Source organism: Apis laboriosa, unplaced genomic scaffold, assembly GCF_014066325.1.
Source record: "Apis laboriosa isolate Shangri-la unplaced genomic scaffold, ASM1406632v1 scaffold18_cov149, whole genome shotgun sequence".
NCBI lineage: Eukaryota > Metazoa > Arthropoda > Insecta > Hymenoptera > Apidae > Apis > Apis laboriosa.
The window spans coordinates 829,399-847,091 of NW_025222233.1; the positions used below are offsets into that span (position 1 = coordinate 829,399).

Consider the following 17,693-nt stretch of genomic DNA (forward strand, 5'->3'; position numbering starts at 1 on the left):
ATCGATAAATTTAATACATTTGTATATAATTATATTATAACTATATTTTAAATAATATAAAAGATATATTAAAAAATAAAAAAAAATTGATTTGATGAAAATAATATAAATGAATAAATTATTTGTCTATAGATTTCAGAAATGGCGGGAACGGTAAACGAGTATTCTTCGAATGAACGGAAAGCGTCAAGTGAACGCAGTTCAAGATGGCGGCTTCCGCTCGTTGCGCCAGTGCACTCTGTGAGATCGTAGTGGACGGGAGCTGTCGAATACGCCGAAGCCTCGATTTTCTAGGCCGTTTGTAACACTCTAAAGGTGAGTCTTTTTTCAAACGTAATTATATACGAGTGTGAAAAACAGATGGAAGTTATAGCAATATCTTTTAAAATATCGGTCGCAAATAATATGAAATGTAATTGATCATGAGTCGTGTGAACCCCGTAGCCATGCAGTCCCCTTCTCTTTTTGCCAAGTTGCTCGAAATAACCTATAAATTACTCATTTTGTTACATTTTTATAATTGAAATTATTCGTTTTGGCATTTTTACATAATTCACATATTATATCAATCATTTATTAAACGAATTATCATTTTAGTAAAGTTCTTTAAACTGCGGTGCGATAAAAGGTAGTCTGAAGGTAGTCACTTGCCGCTCATAGCGGATACGACGCACGCGACGCGACAGCCCTAAACGAACAAGATAATTGTCGCCATCTTAGTTATATAGTCGGTGATGAAATTACATTTTATATCTATAAAATGTTAGAAAATTATCGGTTTCATACATAATTTTATTTTATATTTGCATGATATATAAGTTAACATATTGGCAACTGTTTTCATTGAGTGTAGAAATTTCTTGAAATGACAATTAATTGTGTAAATGTTGGCTCATTGTTAATAATGATTTTTTTGCAATATTTAATCTCTTATATGGTTCGAAAAAATCAAAAATACATTGTTTAGTAAATTCTGCTTGTTCTTTTGCACATGATTACGCTTGAAGTCGTGTTAAAAGTACATGCGCTTTCCATTAGAAGATATTACTGAAGATATATAAATGCTGTATCAAGTACACGCCCTTTGACAGATGAGTGATTATCTTCTTTTCGATAATCTTTCAATATATCTTGGATAATAAATATTGAAATTTCTATATGTAGGTTTCCATTGATAATAACATAAAATTTTAGTTTTCATGCATTAGAATGAATTATTCTCTTTTATGTGGCGTATTATTATCGACCGGTATAACACGTACGTAGACGTCCATTTCTTTGAAATAATATGTAATTGAATTTTATACAGTCTCAATGAAAAATGAAATATGATATATATGCTATTGTAATATATGCTATTGATAGTATTTTCTATGTGTTTTTTTTAAATATATCGTAGGTTATTTTTTTATTTCACTAAGTAAAAAAGGTAAAAACAATCATAATATTACTATTATATAGTTTTCACATTCATTTACTGAATATACGTAATCATTTGAGTAGAATATGTAACATTTAAATTAATTGGTAATTTTAGTAAAAATTAGCTGTTTGTTCATAGTGAAGAATTGTGAATTCAGTTTCTTAATCTTTCTTGATTCTTAAACAATATGAATTAAGATGGAATTTATTTTTTAATCAACATTGACAATAATAATAATGCGCGTATCATAATGTTCTTTTTCAACTTTTCATTGCATGTTCGCTCGATCGATATCATATGATATGTTCTATAAGCTTTTCTTTAATATGTATTCATTTAAGAAATGAAGTTACTTTATTTATTATATATGCTATATTTATTATATTTGTACTTATTCGTGTTATTTAAATTTACCAATTACATTATTTTATTGTTTACGTTAATTGAAAAGAACGATTGTTTGAAGTTAAATATCATTTTTGTTCTATAACAAGGAAAAATGTTAAAAGCTAAAAATGTCTAAGCTAAAAAAATTTGAAATTAAAAGAAGTTATTCATATTGAAATGTTTTTTATTTCATTTCGGAACTTGGTAAAATTTCAATTGTAAAATACACGTCAATATTTTATCTGCCTTTCTATTTTTTTTGATCATCTCTCATTTGTTCTTATTTATTTCTCATCATTTCAATATTTTTTAATTTTAATGATTAAAGTAGATTTTTAAATGAAAATATGATTGAACAGAAGTAAAAATTGTACAGAAATATATGATTATTGAGAATTATATACATGAGAATTTCACAATTGTTGAATGTAGTTATTGATTAATAAGTGGCTGTAAATTGAAGATGATCTCAATGTACTAGCGTTTTGTTGATTAACATTGTATTCAAGAAATTAACCAACAAAAAGAAGTTTTCTCTTATTCAAAATTTAAAGCATTAGATTGAGATAGATGATTAGATCGAGAAGGAAGAATATCACAATATCCGTATGTACTATAAAGCTATATATTTAAGTGCTACTTCGACGAAAGTGCTTTTAAGCTTTCTGTCGACTCATTCGTTCAAACGAATTTACGAATAATTGGTCATTCACCACGACTTCATAACCATCAGCAAAATGCATTCTTTTTAATCTAACTAACACTAAATCGTTGAAATTAGATAAATAAAAAAAATTCTTAAAAATTGTATAAAAATTTTATAGGAATAATATAAATAAAAGTTTTCTGATTTAGTTTCAATTTTTTTTAAAACAAACAATTAAATACTATCGATATGATCATATCGATATATTATCGATATTTACTTTATAGTTTTTATATTTAATGCACAAATCACGATCTATAATTATAGATATCGTTTGGCCGTGATCAAAATCCTAGGAAACATGGTATGAGTATCGTGTATTATCGGAAATTGAATTTTGCTAGTTAATAAGATATCTTAGTTACGATTAAAATATCGCGTGTATCGTTCATTCGTTCATTCGTTCATTCATATGATTGTTCATATTATCGTTAACATTTTGATGAGTTGACTGTTTTCTTTTCTTTTTAATTTAATATTTCATTTTTAATTTCTAATTAGTTTTCAATAAAAAATGAAAAAATAAAATAAAAATAAAATATAATTAGCGTTTGATTACTATTATAATTTTGTTTGCATTTATGTAGATCTATTTGTAATTTAAAAAAAATAGTACGATAAAAAAATCTATCCTCATGATTTATATTTATTTGTTTTTATTTTCTTTTTTTTTCGTGATTTATTAATATGATTTAATTAATTTCTGTATTTTTTCATTTGCATTATTTTTCGTTTTCTTTTTCGTTCATATCAATTATTCCATTTTCTTATCTTTCGTTTTCTCATTGATTTTTAATTTTCTAAAATATTTTTGTTTTATAATAGATGATTTCTAAATTAATAATTTATTGATAATTCTGATGTTCTGAAAGCATTTTTCAATGTAGCAAATAAATATTCACTATCGTATGAGAATATGTATGTGCTTAGTTTGTCAGAAGAACGAACTGAACCAAATCGAAACACCGAGCTTGACATCACTTGCTATTCCAAGACGGCTGACGCAGAAACTCGCGTGAATTCATCGCGTATGCGCCACCTTTAACGTATAACGTAAATATACTTCTTGTTTGCAGTACTTTTTCAAGTGTCGTTAGTTACAATTCAATGGGAGAACATGAAAGACATTGTTTATTCTTTATATCGCAAGATGACTAAGTAATATTCGATTCGAAGATTTTATATATTCGATACAAACATCATGTAATTCGAGTTAAATTGAATGAAATCAACGAGAATGATTATAGATTGTGACTAAACGAATTGAAAAAAAATTTGTGAAATAAAGTAAAAATCGAAACAAGTTTGATTGATTACGGTCAATTGTTTTACATCAAGTCAAGTTGGCGTAAGATTTCATTGTGAATGAATGAAAATATTCAATATGACAGTAGAAAACGAGTGAATGGTAGTGAAAAAGCGTATACTTGCTACGTCGATTGCGCAAGCTAGTCGGTATTGTAATGCCGTGTCGTATCGCGCCAACAAGGACAATGTGTTAAACAAGTGCAAATTTTTCCGCGACTTTTTCAATTCTAATTTTTTTTTTTTTTTTAATTTTATTAAATACATATTTTAAAAAAATAATAAGCTTTTAGAAAGTTAATATTAAGAATCATAACCTTAAATTTTTCTAAAGAGCTTTCTTTTGTGGGAGAGATTCGGTAGCAGCATCACCCTCACGCGTTATCTATACTCTACCACCTGTAGCAAGTCGTACTTCTCTTGCAAACCTAGCTTATATTTCGCTATATGGATGATGTCTTGAACATTTAATCTGTTCTCACATCTCACATATTCGATTTATGTATGCATCATGGGTAGAGAGGAAATGTTTTCCATATGTGTAAGTGCTTCTAACTTTTTCTCATTACTTATTTTTTGTATTTTTAACATATATTTGCTCATTAATGGATTCACAAGATTCTTAAATCGAATCTCTTGGAATCCAGTAATAAAAATAGTATGGAGCATGTACTATTGAAAATCAATAATGAAATATCCTTGAGTCTACTGGCTGAACTCGATGATTTGAAAACGAGGTAATTGAAAATTTTGTTGGATATATAAGCTTGAAAAATATAATTTTTGTTTTCGAGATAGTCTGTGTCATATTGTAAGATCAGTGTCGTAACAGTTAACCTAACAGCTTCCTGGATCTGCGATGGCTTGTATATTTTTCTCTTTTTCTTTTTCTTTTTTTCATTTTATATATTTGTATTGATCATCTCAAAAAAGCGTATTCAAGTTGGTTCTTCACGCGAAACGAGAAACTCGTTCATGGTTAACCAACAATTAAACGAGTTCTTACCTTATCGGTTGCTGCCAACATTCTGCGGAAAATAGTTCATTTTTTTATTAAATATTTTTTCAGTTGAAGATGCTAAAGAAAATAATAGTAGATCGGAAATTAATTCGAATAATAATAATATCATTTTTCATTAAACAATATAATTATTTATATCTAACATTTTTTTTTCATTCATTGAAGTATTCATTTAGAAATGATTTTATATTACATAGTAAGCTATTGTTTTTCTAGCTCGTTAATCTTATATCTAGAAATCTAAAATTATAATATTTACAATTATTATAAGATTATTATAAGACATTATTATAAGTCAACATTGCTTGAATGGTTTTTCTTAATTTTACTGCATTTTGTAATTTTTTTTTTTTTCTATACATGATACATAATTTTGTCATGTGTCAATACATATTTTTATGTAGCATTTCAATCTCTACATCTTTTTAGAATTATTATAATCTAATTTATTATAATTTATTATAATCTGGTTTAAAATGTTTTTCAATCGATTTTCAAACATTCGTCATTTATAATTATATATTTTTTATCCCATTATATAACTTAAAATTTAAACTATATTAATATAGTTTCTGAAATAAATTTAATAATTTTTTAAAGTAATAATCGAATCATTATTATTTCTCGATAATTCTCGATATAATAATTTATAGCACATTATATTAAAATTTAAAAAAAATCATTTTGTATTGGTTGTAATTTCTTTGATCCTAGTTATTCAATATTGAGTCTTATCACATATAGTATTTGAACAACGATTGAATTGATGCGAATACGCATTACCATAAGCTCCTTTGTATATACATACGTTGATCGATAGTTGATCGTAAAAATCAGATTTATTCAATAATTCAATACATATATAATATATGAAGCTAGTTTGTTTTATTTTTTTCAATCAAACTATCTGTTGTTTCAAATTAAATGCTTGTATTGAATATATTCGAAGAGTAAACCAAATTCGGCGATATTGATCTGTTTCCATATTCTCAATTTCGAAATAATACATCGTTTTTTAAATAAACGAAAAACTTAAAAAGAATATAATATTTGAACTTGTTTTTTATTTTTTCGATTATTTATTGCTATCTAAAACAATTGAGATAAAAAATATATATTACGTCTGGAAAAAATCTTAAATTTTTTATCAAATTTGAAAAATAAGATCAAACAAAAAAGAAAAAAATTATTATTCCAAAAATAAATTATTTCTATAAGATTTGAAAATGACAAAACAGTTAGGGGTTAGAAGAGATGGGGGTGAGCAACTGAAAATGGTGACCAAGGAAGAAGGGCGGGTCGGTTGCAGGGGTTGCGCGCGCCTCCGCAGATCAATATTTCATTTTAGCTTCGCCAACCGGGGGAGCGGGTAGTTAGAGACAAAGACTATCTACCTATTTTTTTGCGCTCGTCTTTCGATACAACTATTATATTTCATTATAATTACTACTTTCTTCACTCATTGATGCGAATCTTCTCTATTCGTTTCTTCTTCCTTATTGAGTGAAGTTCGTTTTGATAGAAATATATCCTTTCTAAATCATTTTTCTTTCTTATTTTTCTTCTTGGTTTTCTCTTTTTTACTTTATTTCTTCCTTTATTCAAATTAATTAAATAATAGAAATCTTATAATCGATGCAAATGATAAATAAATGAAGCGAATAAATTTTGAAGAAAGTTTGAGAATTTCGTTGTTAATACACAATTTAGAATTAAAATTATTATCTATAAATCTATTATTATCTATAAAATAAATGTAACTTAATTGAAATGATCAATCAATAGCTTTATATGTTGTAATTAATAAATATATTGTATAATTTCCAAATGATTCACCGGCAAAAACTGTATATCACGTGACTATGCACGTGTTTTACGTTTCATTAAGAATTTAATTTTTACATCAATTTTCATTGTTTATATTTTATTTATATTTTAGTGAAATCAAATAATATCTATTACTTGATATTTTTAACTTTGTTTTATAATAATGTATAAAAAAAGTTTTATAATAATGCATAATAATAAAAAATTTGAAATATTTAATATTTAAAATTCTATCATATTTTTTGAGAGAACTATGGAAGAAAAATGTTTTATAAAAGATATTAAAATAATTAAGAAAAAATGAAAATTTAAATTAAGAAAATGAAGAAAGAAAGAAATGCTTGCCTAATTGACTTAATTCAGAAATGATTAGAACAAGATCACATGGAAAGATTCGTTTGCAGGGAAAAAGGAAGGATAATATATAGTAGGAAGAAAGAAAAAAAAAAGGACAGTGCATATAAAAGACATGGAAAGTGTGAGAGGCATAAGCATAATATACAACGCACTTTTGCGTTGCGTTACGCAGTCCAATACGACGCATCATATTCCGTGGTTGGCGTCCCGGGACAGGGACAGCCGTGCGGCACTGCCCCACCCAACCTCTTCGAGCCGGCCATGCTGGGCGAACCGATCAATACTTCGGCTCGGCCACGAGGTAAACCGAGAGAAACCGACTTGAGACGACTAGAACCGAACGAAGACGAGTCCCAGCACGAGGCACGCCGAGTCCCCACCACGAGCAGCGTTGCCGGCTCAGTCGTTGTGCGGGAGTGGTCACTGAGGGATGTGTGGTACCGTAACTGAGTGTGACTGAGGAAAAAGACCCGGCGTAGTTTCTCCGCGTAATACGCTCTCGCTCTTTACCCCCCAGACAAAAAAAACTAGAAGTCTAGTCAATTTTCGGCCCCCTTCCTAATTTCGCGTGAAATTACGGGATACGCTGATCGTATATTTATTTAAGTATTTATTGTACAAAAAACTTTAACTATAGGTAAGATTTCTGCAACAATTCGTTGCTTTGCTTCTATCTTATGCGTCTGCTTTAATGACGCTTTATCTATTTCGAGTTTCTCTCGATTCTTAAATCTTCCTTCTCTCTCTCTCTCTCTCTCTCTCTCTCTTTCTCTTTCTATCTATCTATCTATATATCTATCTATATCTCTATCTCTATCTATCTCCCCCTCCCTTTTTTTTTTTCTTCCAGTTCACCTTCCAGTTTCCGTAGTTGTTCTTTCTGTCTCTGCATGTCACATAAATGATCATTTTCGTATTTTTTTATTGAACTATTTTCTAGAACATTAATATTTCGAGAATGTGCTAGAAATTTTGTTTCAATATCGCGTTTTTCTATAATCAGACCGAGAAGGAGAGTGAATTGGTTATCGATTTCTGCGGTATTATATTGCGACGCAGAAATGAATCGGTATAGTTTCCGCGATGATGCCAATTACTTTTTCACCGAAGTAAGGTGTTCCTGTTCCTGGTTTCTTTGTCCTCGGATTGTTCTTGTCCATATCGCGACATGAACGGTTTAGAACGCTTCGGGGTCAGGGCGTGTTAAGCAGGAGAGAGAAAGAAGGAAAGAGAGCGAACGTAGATGAAGAATTTCGCTCTCGCTTCGTGAAAGTAGCGCCGTGGCGCTCCGTTTGACTGCTCCCTCTTCGGCTCAACTATGCGACTACGAATATAACCTCAAATCATACTTGATAAATGTACGCAATTTTTTTTTTATTTTGAAGTGTTTCGCGCATGTGACCTTCGGCCTAATACGAGCTTTGCTCCTCACCTCCCACGGAAGCTTCCACTTTACGTATTTAAATTAAATATTTTCGCTTTTTGATTGTATTTGAGTTATAAAGTCGATATTAATTTTTTTTAGAGTTTCTATTATTTATTTATTATAATTTTGGCAAAATATTTTTTAATTGAAATACCAGAACTAATAATTAAAAAATAAGCAAAGAATGTTGAAAAAAAAAGTATTTTATCGTAGAAAGTATAATATAATGTAATATAGATATATATAGATAAATCAAAGCCTGATAAAATTTTTATTTTTATCAATGTAATAAGGATGTCACATTTTTTTAAATACATGCGACATCTTTATCTTTAACTATTTTCATTTCGATAATTGCTTTCAGTTATCAAATCATTTGAAGTAATCATGTTTTCTAATAATTTTGTCTCAATATAATTTTTTATTTATATAATTTTTAAGATAATTTTAATCGATTGTACTAATTACATTGTAGTAATTTTTTTATCATTATCATATTTGTAGTTAATAATGATGAAGTTTATACAAAATGGATAATAGTGGAAAATCAATGTAATATTTCAAAAAAGAAAAATAGATGTGTAAGGAAACTTTAAAAGAAAAAAATGATCTATTTTGAAATAAGTAATAAGCAAAGATTTTAATGTACTAAAATCATGTGAATATTTATTATGATAATTACGTACGTAGGAAAAGCTTTGAGGTTAACTTAAGTATTTGTGTTTCGTCATATTCCATTCGCTTGAAAAATTTGCGCCGGAAATATTTCACTGGCAACATGGGATTTCTCATCGATTCTCTTGTAGATCTGGCAACAGTGTCGCTGAGCCTCTGCTAACCTAAAGCCAGGTGATTGCGCGCGATTAAATATAGGACGTCGAATACACCTACCGGTTTAATATTTCCGTCCGGGTTTCTTCGAAGAAGAATTTGGCTACTTGACCTTCCATCTGATCTACATAAATCATATTTATCGTGATTGAATAATCGTGCAATGATAAGTATTATATGAAATAATACAAAATTTTCAAGAAATCTATATGATCTCATTGTATTTTATTCAATATCAGTTACATCAATATATATCATTTATTCGATATATTTAATTGAATCTCGATCAATTAATAAGCTCACGATTGAATAAAATTATATTGAATATTCGCATATCAATATGATTTTCAGCGAGAGCGCTGATTATAATCTACGATTAATCTTAGATATTACGTGAACAGCATATTTTTTTATTAGTTCTTCCATCCTCCATAGATCTTATCCGATATTATTTTGTATTAGTCTGTATTGAATGTCACAATTTGAAAATATATGAAAATCGTATCTATTTTTTGTTTATTATTAAAAGACATAAAAAATTCTTTTTTTTTGATGTTCTTAAAGATTCTATTGTATTAAACAATTGTGACAATAACAATACATAATCAATTTTTTTCTATATAATTAGCATTGTAAACATTTTTATACATTCGAAAATTTATATATACATATATTAGAATTAATTGCTTGGAAGAACTTTACATCTGCGTAATAATATGTATGTTTATCAATTCATACGTAAAACACCGTTGTTCGTTGCCACTGTAAGTAGCACAGTATAGATATTTTATTCGAAGAATTAATAACGGACACACATATCGTACACACATTAGATCGATCGTTGCGTTCCAGCTTTTAAAATACTCACCTTGAACACCAACGATTGACGCTATAACAGTGTTTCGACATTTTAACAAGCAATATATATCTTTCAACAAGTTTCAAACGCATACAATTGATCGGCATTGCATATAGTATAAAATAAGTTTTATTTTTTTATGACAATTTGAAGTTTTTTATAATGTTGGAAGTAAAGTGACCCATAGTCGTATTGTGTGAAGAAAAATTACTATATAGAATTGTTTTGTTTGATCAATATCGTTTTTCGCTTACGTTTAATCTGATAGTTCAATAATCAATGATGAAACGATTCTGCATTATGATTAATCTATTTTGCATAATGTGAAAATTGTTTCTTTCGTCTAGACTGATTCTCTTTAGATTTCAAGATTTCGAAATGAATTGAACGGAGTTTGCGCGCTATTTGCGTACGAGAAAGAAAGGAGAATGATCGATACGAAAAGGAATGGAAAACGATTCTGCGTAAAGTCAAATGAAACGTAAGACATTCATGGAAAAGCTTGTGAATAGTATTCGCATTTGGCGTATAATCGCGATTTGTTACTTCTTGAACCAATTTTAATTACCATGTGTGTATGTTAATGTATATAACATTTAGTTACGTCGCAATGTTCTCGTCATTGTGACTCATTGGGGAAGAATTGGGCGCCATAATGTAAGAATTTGATATCGTGTATTCTGTTCAGATATTTTTTGATTATGCTCCATTATCTTTAATATTTTATAAATTAACATTCAAACTATCGAATTTGAAAATAATGAAATAAAATACGTAAAATAAAAGTACAAAAACGAAACTCTGAGAAGTATGCGCGCATGGTCGACGAACGTGAAGCGTGTGTTAAAAGAAGTCGAGATGTTTAAACGTGTGCCTACTACGGTTTGGCGTTGTAACGCGGTCCAATCCAGTGACTCATCGCTGCTATATGATTATATCTACGTAAATAAAGATCATAGTGTATTAGGAATCGTGTTCTTTTTATATTTGTAATTTGGAATGATCATTTTATATAAAATTTTAATTGTTATTAAAATTATTTGTTTCCCTTCAATTTTCTAAATAAAATTCTAATTAAATATGACTAAATATAAATTGGAATAAAAAAGAATGAAAAAAATTAGATAAGTGATTAAATGAAAAATATCAAAAGAATTAACTAAAAATTCTAGTTTTTAATAGAATAGTTTTATATATTTTTTTAACACAATTGATTGATCATAAAAGGAAAAGATTATAAAAAATATATTATCAGTGAAATGTATTCGATTTTTGATTCTATTGATCTTCGGAAAGTAAAAATTTTTTATTCAATGTTAAAAATGCACGACGTTCATGGTCAAGGTCGGCAAAAGCTAAACTTCTCTTTCGGGTAAATCTATTGTCAATGATCGTTAGGTGGTCATACCAGATAAAAGGAAATATTTCTGATTGCACTTTAATAGAAACAGCTGTTTACAAAGAATCGTTGGGAAAAGAAATTCTTTTCGTAGATTCTAGAATAAAGAATATAATAATTTGCTAATGCTTATGATGCTATGTGCGAACGAGGCCAGTTAGATTGGACAACGCGTGTGCAGCTCGTGTACTTATATACGTCATCTTGTGTCTAAACGCGTCGGTGAAATCTATTCTCACACGCGTACCAGCGACTCCCGGATAGACGAGAAAAGGAACTTGACGACATTGAAGTCGCGTGTTAATTCAACTGTGTTGCACCGTTACATTTGTATTACATGTGCGTTACGCTTCTCTCTTCCTTTTTCCTTCTCCTTTCGGATTTAAAACAATTTCTTTTTATATTTTCGAATTTATTACGAATTATTACAAATTAAATTTTCTGTGATTATATGTCGAATATATATACACACAATATATTCGAGATTTTTGTTTTTTAGCCAACAGAATGTCTGTGGACAAAGAAGAATTGGTACAGCGTGCAAAGCTTGCCGAGCAGGCAGAAAGGTATGATGATATGGCAGCCGCAATGAAGGCAGTCACCGAAACGGGAGTCGAGTTATCGAACGAAGAAAGGAACTTGTTGTCGGTAGCATACAAGAATGTCGTTGGCGCAAGACGTAGCTCGTGGCGAGTAATTTCCTCCATTGAGCAGAAAACTGAAGGTTCCGAGCGTAAACAGCAAATGGCCAAGGAATACCGGGAAAAGGTCGAGAAGGAGCTACGTGAAATCTGTTACGATGTATTGGTAAGAATTTATTTTTATTTCTTTATTGTTACAATTTTGACGATATATAAATAAAAAAAATAATGAATTTATATATATTTTTCCTTTTCATTGGAAAATCGATCATGATGCATGCGATCGATTACGATATGTAGATATCTTGAAACATTTTGACATGATGGATTTAATGTGTTTGCAAAGCAGTTATTGTCTTTGTCAACTGATTATCTTATACCGAACGATCCTTTTTATCGCATTTGCATATTTCTATAGTTGAAGAATAAAAATCACTCATTGGTTTGAATTTCATATGACTTGGTTACCACTCGCATCGTCTAGTAGCTCGTCTTACTATCCTTTCCCATCGTTTAGCAAGCGTAACAAAGTTTATTCCAGCACTTCTAAGAGAATATCTTTCTGAATCAGGATTAATCTGAAGTGTCTAAAAAGTATCTAAATCTAATTGATTTAAATAAAACAAGTGTATGACAACAAATGCAAATGATATTGATTTTGGAAAATGGAAAAAGATATCTGTTATAAGACATTTAGCATTCTATCTATTCACATATTTATATATAATATTTACATATATTTCTATTCTATTTCTATTTTATCTTTGTTTTGCGCTACATACATAAGTTAGTACATACAAAAATTAATAAAAAAACAGAAATTAATTATGTCTTCATGTTCCAGGGACTCCTTGACAAGTACCTGATCCCCAAGGCTAGTAATGCCGAGAGTAAAGTATTCTACCTCAAGATGAAAGGCGACTACTACAGGTATCTCGCAGAAGTTGCTACCGGAGAAACTAGAAATGGTATGTATTTAATAACACATAATATTAATAACGCCTTCACAATTACAAATTTTACGGATCCTGATTAATAATCATTTATAGCTGAAATTAATTCTTCATCGACAATCTTAAGAAAGGATTGATATAATTCAGGGAATTTGTCTCTCTTTTCTTTTTTTATTTTGCATCACTATATCTTATCAAGATATAAAACCAGTCGAAGATATTTTTGTCTATAATGTGACATTGAATTCGTACGAGAGGATCAATGTGCGTTTTTCTTCGAATAGAAAGCTATCGCACAATACTTTCGTACCTGCGTTCGTTCCCGTAGCTATAGTTCAGAGAAAAGGAAGCACAGCTGCAATGGCAGATGTTCTTTGCTGAATCTACTGTTTTGTTACATTCTTAAATTCGAAAAGGTTTGAAAAATTCCAAGATTGTTCATCATATATCAGACTATTTTTATATAGTGATATATTTGAACAGAAAAATAATTCTAAAGCGTTGGTGGAATTTAATGCCATGTATTTTTCTCGATAATGATAAAGAATGTTATTTATGTTTATTAATTTCGTTGCATTTTTGTAAGTTTGATTTAAAATTCATACAATAATATGCAAGTATTCTTTTAAAATTAGATTGAAACTTATTATTGAAATATATTAGGTTTTTTATATTTTATTTATTATTAATATTATTATAATATGTTGTTATTATTATTTATGAAACATTAAAGATAATCATGTATCGAGACAAAATCAGTTGAAAATTCAAAATATCAACAATTTTAAAATCGTTGACATTTTGTTGATAATTTTGCACATAATATATTCAGCCGTGGTAGACGACAGCCAGAAGGCATACCAGGATGCGTTCGAAATCAGCAAGTCAAAGATGCAGCCTACCCACCCAATCAGGCTAGGTCTCGCCCTCAACTTCTCCGTTTTCTATTACGAGATCCTCAACTCTCCAGACAAGGCCTGCCAGCTGGCCAAACAGGTATAATTCACAAAAACGAGGGTCGATACAAATATCGATACTAGACCTAAACAGCAATCACGAAAGAGAAGATGCGAAAGGATGGTGTTGATGCAGTGGAGGCAAAAATAATAATATTCTGTTTTATGGGAAAGGAAGGAAAAGGCACTTTTCAATTTTGTTCTGCATTTGTATTCTGGTGGTTTCTTTTGTTTTCACAACCGTATAGTACACTCACGAACACTGTAACGAATTCTGTAAATGTCTCGCGTAAAAATTACGCGAAATGGTTGCTCATGTTCTTTTCCTCTTTCCATTTTATTCCTGTATTCCCTACCCTTTACATATATATCGCGACAGAAGGAGAGGTTACATTCTACGTATAAATTTGGAGGAATTGTAATCTGGATTTCCCGGTTTGCATTACAGCGGTAGTCGAGGATTCACAGAAAGCATATCAAGAAGCATTTGACATAGCAAAGTCAAAAATGCAGCCTACACATCCCATCAGGCTCGGTCTTGCTCTCAACTTCTCCGTTTTTTATTACGAGATCATCAACTCACCAGACAAGGCCTGCCAGCTGGCCAAACAGGTATAATTTATAGAAACGAGGATGATGTCGATAATTTACAGCAATCGCAAGAAGAGATGCAGTAGGAAGGTGATGCAGTGGAGGCAAAAAATATGATTTTATTTTATCTTGCTATGGGAAGATCCTTTTATTTTTATAACTTGTTGATGTGCTCTTCTAAATTTTCGTTGATTCTTCATCGATTAAGATCGTAAATAATGCATACTCGCGAAAGTGTGTTGCAGAAGAAATGAATAATTATTTTTTCTCCTTTCCTTCCTGTTCCTTCCTATGTACACACATATACACATGACAACCTCATAGATTTATCTCAAAAAAAGTTAAGTTTCATCTTGAAATTTATGAAAATTGTAATCTGGATTTCTCGGTTTGCGTTACAGCGGTAGTCGAGGATTCACAGAAAGCGTATCAAGAAGCATTTGATATTGCAAAGTCAAAAATGCAACCTACGCATCCCATCAGGCTCGGTCTTGCTCTCAACTTCTCCGTTTTTTATTATGAAATTATTAATTCTCCCGCTAGAGCCTGTCATCTTGCCAAACAGGTTAGGGATAATCGACGGTTTGATGCTTGATTGGATGATTATTTGATGTTAAACAAATAAATGCATCTTTTACTATTAATTATTGATTATCAGTGTGTCGTGATACTGTACTACGGTAAATGCTATGTTTTTGAGTGCATACTAACCTGTTAAAAAAAGAAAAAAGAAGTTATTTCAATATTTAGTGTGATAATGCTGTAATGAGTCTCCACTGTATCGGTAACCATTCCGCATCATATGCATTTAATATCCACATACTCGCAACATTTCCTATCTCTAATAAAAATTTATTAATGCTTTGCACGAATGTATGACTTCGCGTGATTGTGAAAGAATGCGAATTCTTATAGTTTTGGCCGCGATTGCTGGATAGATTCATATGAATCATGTAGAAATGAAAGGAAAAACGGAATTAAGATCGAATCTTTTATTAAAAATTTTAATATTTATATAATCATTTCAGGCGTTCGACGATGCGATCGCAGAGTTGGACACACTTAATGAGGACAGCTATAAAGATTCCACGCTAATTATGCAGCTTTTACGCGACAACCTCACTCTTTGGACCAGTGACACGCAGGGTGATGCGGACGAAGCACAGGAGGGTGGAGATAACTAACCTTCCTAAGCTTAAGTCCTTTCTAACCTAATAAGAACATCTATTCTCTATCGTCCCCCCGTCCCTTAAAGTGCTCACCCATCCATCCACCCGAGATCGATTTATCCATTCGCCTGTCCTTTCGTCCCTCGCGTACCTCGTTTCCTTCTTCCTTCTTTTCTTCTTTTCTTCTCCCCTTCACCTTTTCCCTCTCTTTTGTCATTTTTTTCCTTTTTTTCCATTCCGTTTATCAATCATCCCATTCTATCTTGAATTATCCCCTTATTTCTCCATTTTATTATCTCATTTCGTTCCTCTTTGTATTTCCTTTTTTTCTTTTTTTCTTTCTTACTTCCACATTCATCAAAAATGTCATCGTCCTTTTTCGAATCCTTATTTCCTTATTATTATTCCTCGAAAATCGTGACGTGACCTGTTTGTTCCAATGCGACCGCACATTGCTGCCAATGCCACCGCCACAGCTGTTATGCCTGATTCGAAAGTTCGAACACGAAAAAATCTCACTCTCGACCGTATCCTTTCCTAAGGGATCGATTCATGTGTTGGTCGCTGAATATAATACCCGTTATTGCCACTCGTCGAAAAAAAATTTTGAATTTGAACATTCAAGGAGAGTGTCAATCTTAAAAGAGAGGAATAGGGAGAGGGGGATTAGAGAGAGAGTGTGTGTGTATATGTGTGTGTGTGTGAAAAAGAGAGAGAGGGAGAGAGAGAGAAAAGAAGTAAAAGCGAAGAGAAAATAATGGCGAAGGTAAAAAAATTAGTAAATTTATGTGAAATTAACTTAGGATATTGCATTGCCATACTCATATACGGCCCTTAATGAAAGGAAACGGTCGAGTTGTGAGAATTACTCAGTTTCTGGCATTAAGTTTATCCAAAAGAAGCGTATTGACTCATTTTTGTGTGGAAGAGAGAAGGAGCAAATTGTGAATAAACAGAGGAAAGGACAGGAAGGATTTTTGCAAACATTGTCTCGTCGTACAACGTCATCGAATAAGATATATAGCGTAGAACGGTATGAAAAATGATAAAGTTGTATATGCGTATTATGAGAGATAATAATGTTATCGAAGCTACTAGTCTTTGGGAAATATATAGAATACAGAAAAATGTATCGATTTCGTTGTTGGGACGAGATATGGAGTGCAAAAAAAAAAACAGCAAAAAAAAAAAAACACTGTCACTACTCCCAGATCTGCTCACTATTTACCATCTAAAGTATTGCTAAACAAAACAGAGATTCGAGAAGAAATGAAGTGAAAGAAAAAAAAAAAGCACGCATGAATCTAATTACATTATATCCAGTTGTCATTAAATTAAATTTCACATTGTCTAGCAAGTACGATATTATTATACGAAGGGAAGAACGCAGGAGGAGAAAGGAGAGTAAAAATACATTAAGTTATTAAGTTCCAACACAAAAACAGTGATGACTTAATTTTTACATTTACTACTTTTTACATATTGCACGTGTTAATAGTATTTAAATTCTTAATTCTTATTCTATAAACACGCGTGTACGCAAACACTATATTTTGTGTGCTCATTCGTTTTCTTTTTCCCTATTTCGTTTTCGTGTGTGTACGCGCACACGCGTGTATCTTAAGATTTATATTCGAATTGTCTAAAACAATTCTGTTGTTTCTCATATTTATTCCAAAATTGTGTCGTTATTTTAATTGCTGTATCATTGAGGTGAGTGGAGCACATAACTTTAAAAATACATTTTTATCCATCGTATGCCATGACCGTCCGTTGCTAGCGCGTGAATATCTGAGAAAGGAAGGGGACAAGTAGATTCGATTTATTTAAACGGCTAATCAA

At 30.6% G+C, this 17,693-nt stretch overlaps 1 protein-coding gene across 7 annotated transcripts; it reads left to right on the forward strand.

Annotated features, from left to right (window-relative positions):
- Window positions 1-162: 162 nt before the first annotated feature.
- LOC122711952 (14-3-3 protein zeta) lies at window positions 163-17,293 on the forward strand. 7 transcript variants are annotated; one of them, XM_043931166.1, is made up of 7 exons: window positions 198-315; window positions 7,074-7,663; window positions 10,490-10,623; window positions 12,041-12,348; window positions 13,027-13,150; window positions 14,540-14,703; window positions 15,711-17,293. In XM_043931166.1, exons 3-7 carry the CDS (start codon window positions 10,617-10,619, stop codon window positions 15,864-15,866), a joined length of 759 nt encoding a protein of 252 aa, XP_043787101.1. In that variant the 5' UTR covers window positions 198-315; window positions 7,074-7,663; window positions 10,490-10,616; the 3' UTR covers window positions 15,867-17,293. The 7 variants fall into 7 exon arrangements, with proteins under 7 accessions (XP_043787103.1, XP_043787101.1, XP_043787100.1 ...); XM_043931165.1 differs by lacking the exon at window positions 14,540-14,703 and adding an exon at window positions 15,084-15,247 and having other exon boundaries at window positions 202-315; XM_043931164.1 differs by lacking the exons at window positions 198-315; window positions 14,540-14,703 and adding an exon at window positions 13,968-14,131 and having other exon boundaries at window positions 7,087-7,663.
- The last annotated feature ends 400 nt before the right edge of the window (window positions 17,294-17,693 follow it).

Bases quoted from the DNA above. Each gene is read 5' to 3' on its own strand.
- LOC122711952 (XM_043931166.1), top strand. The intron at 12,349-13,026 runs GTAAGAATTTAT...TTCATGTTCCAG, and splicing joins AAATCTGTTACGATGTATTG to GGACTCCTTGACAAGTACCT. The intron at 14,704-15,710 runs GTATAATTTATA...TAATCATTTCAG, and splicing joins CCTGCCAGCTGGCCAAACAG to GCGTTCGACGATGCGATCGC.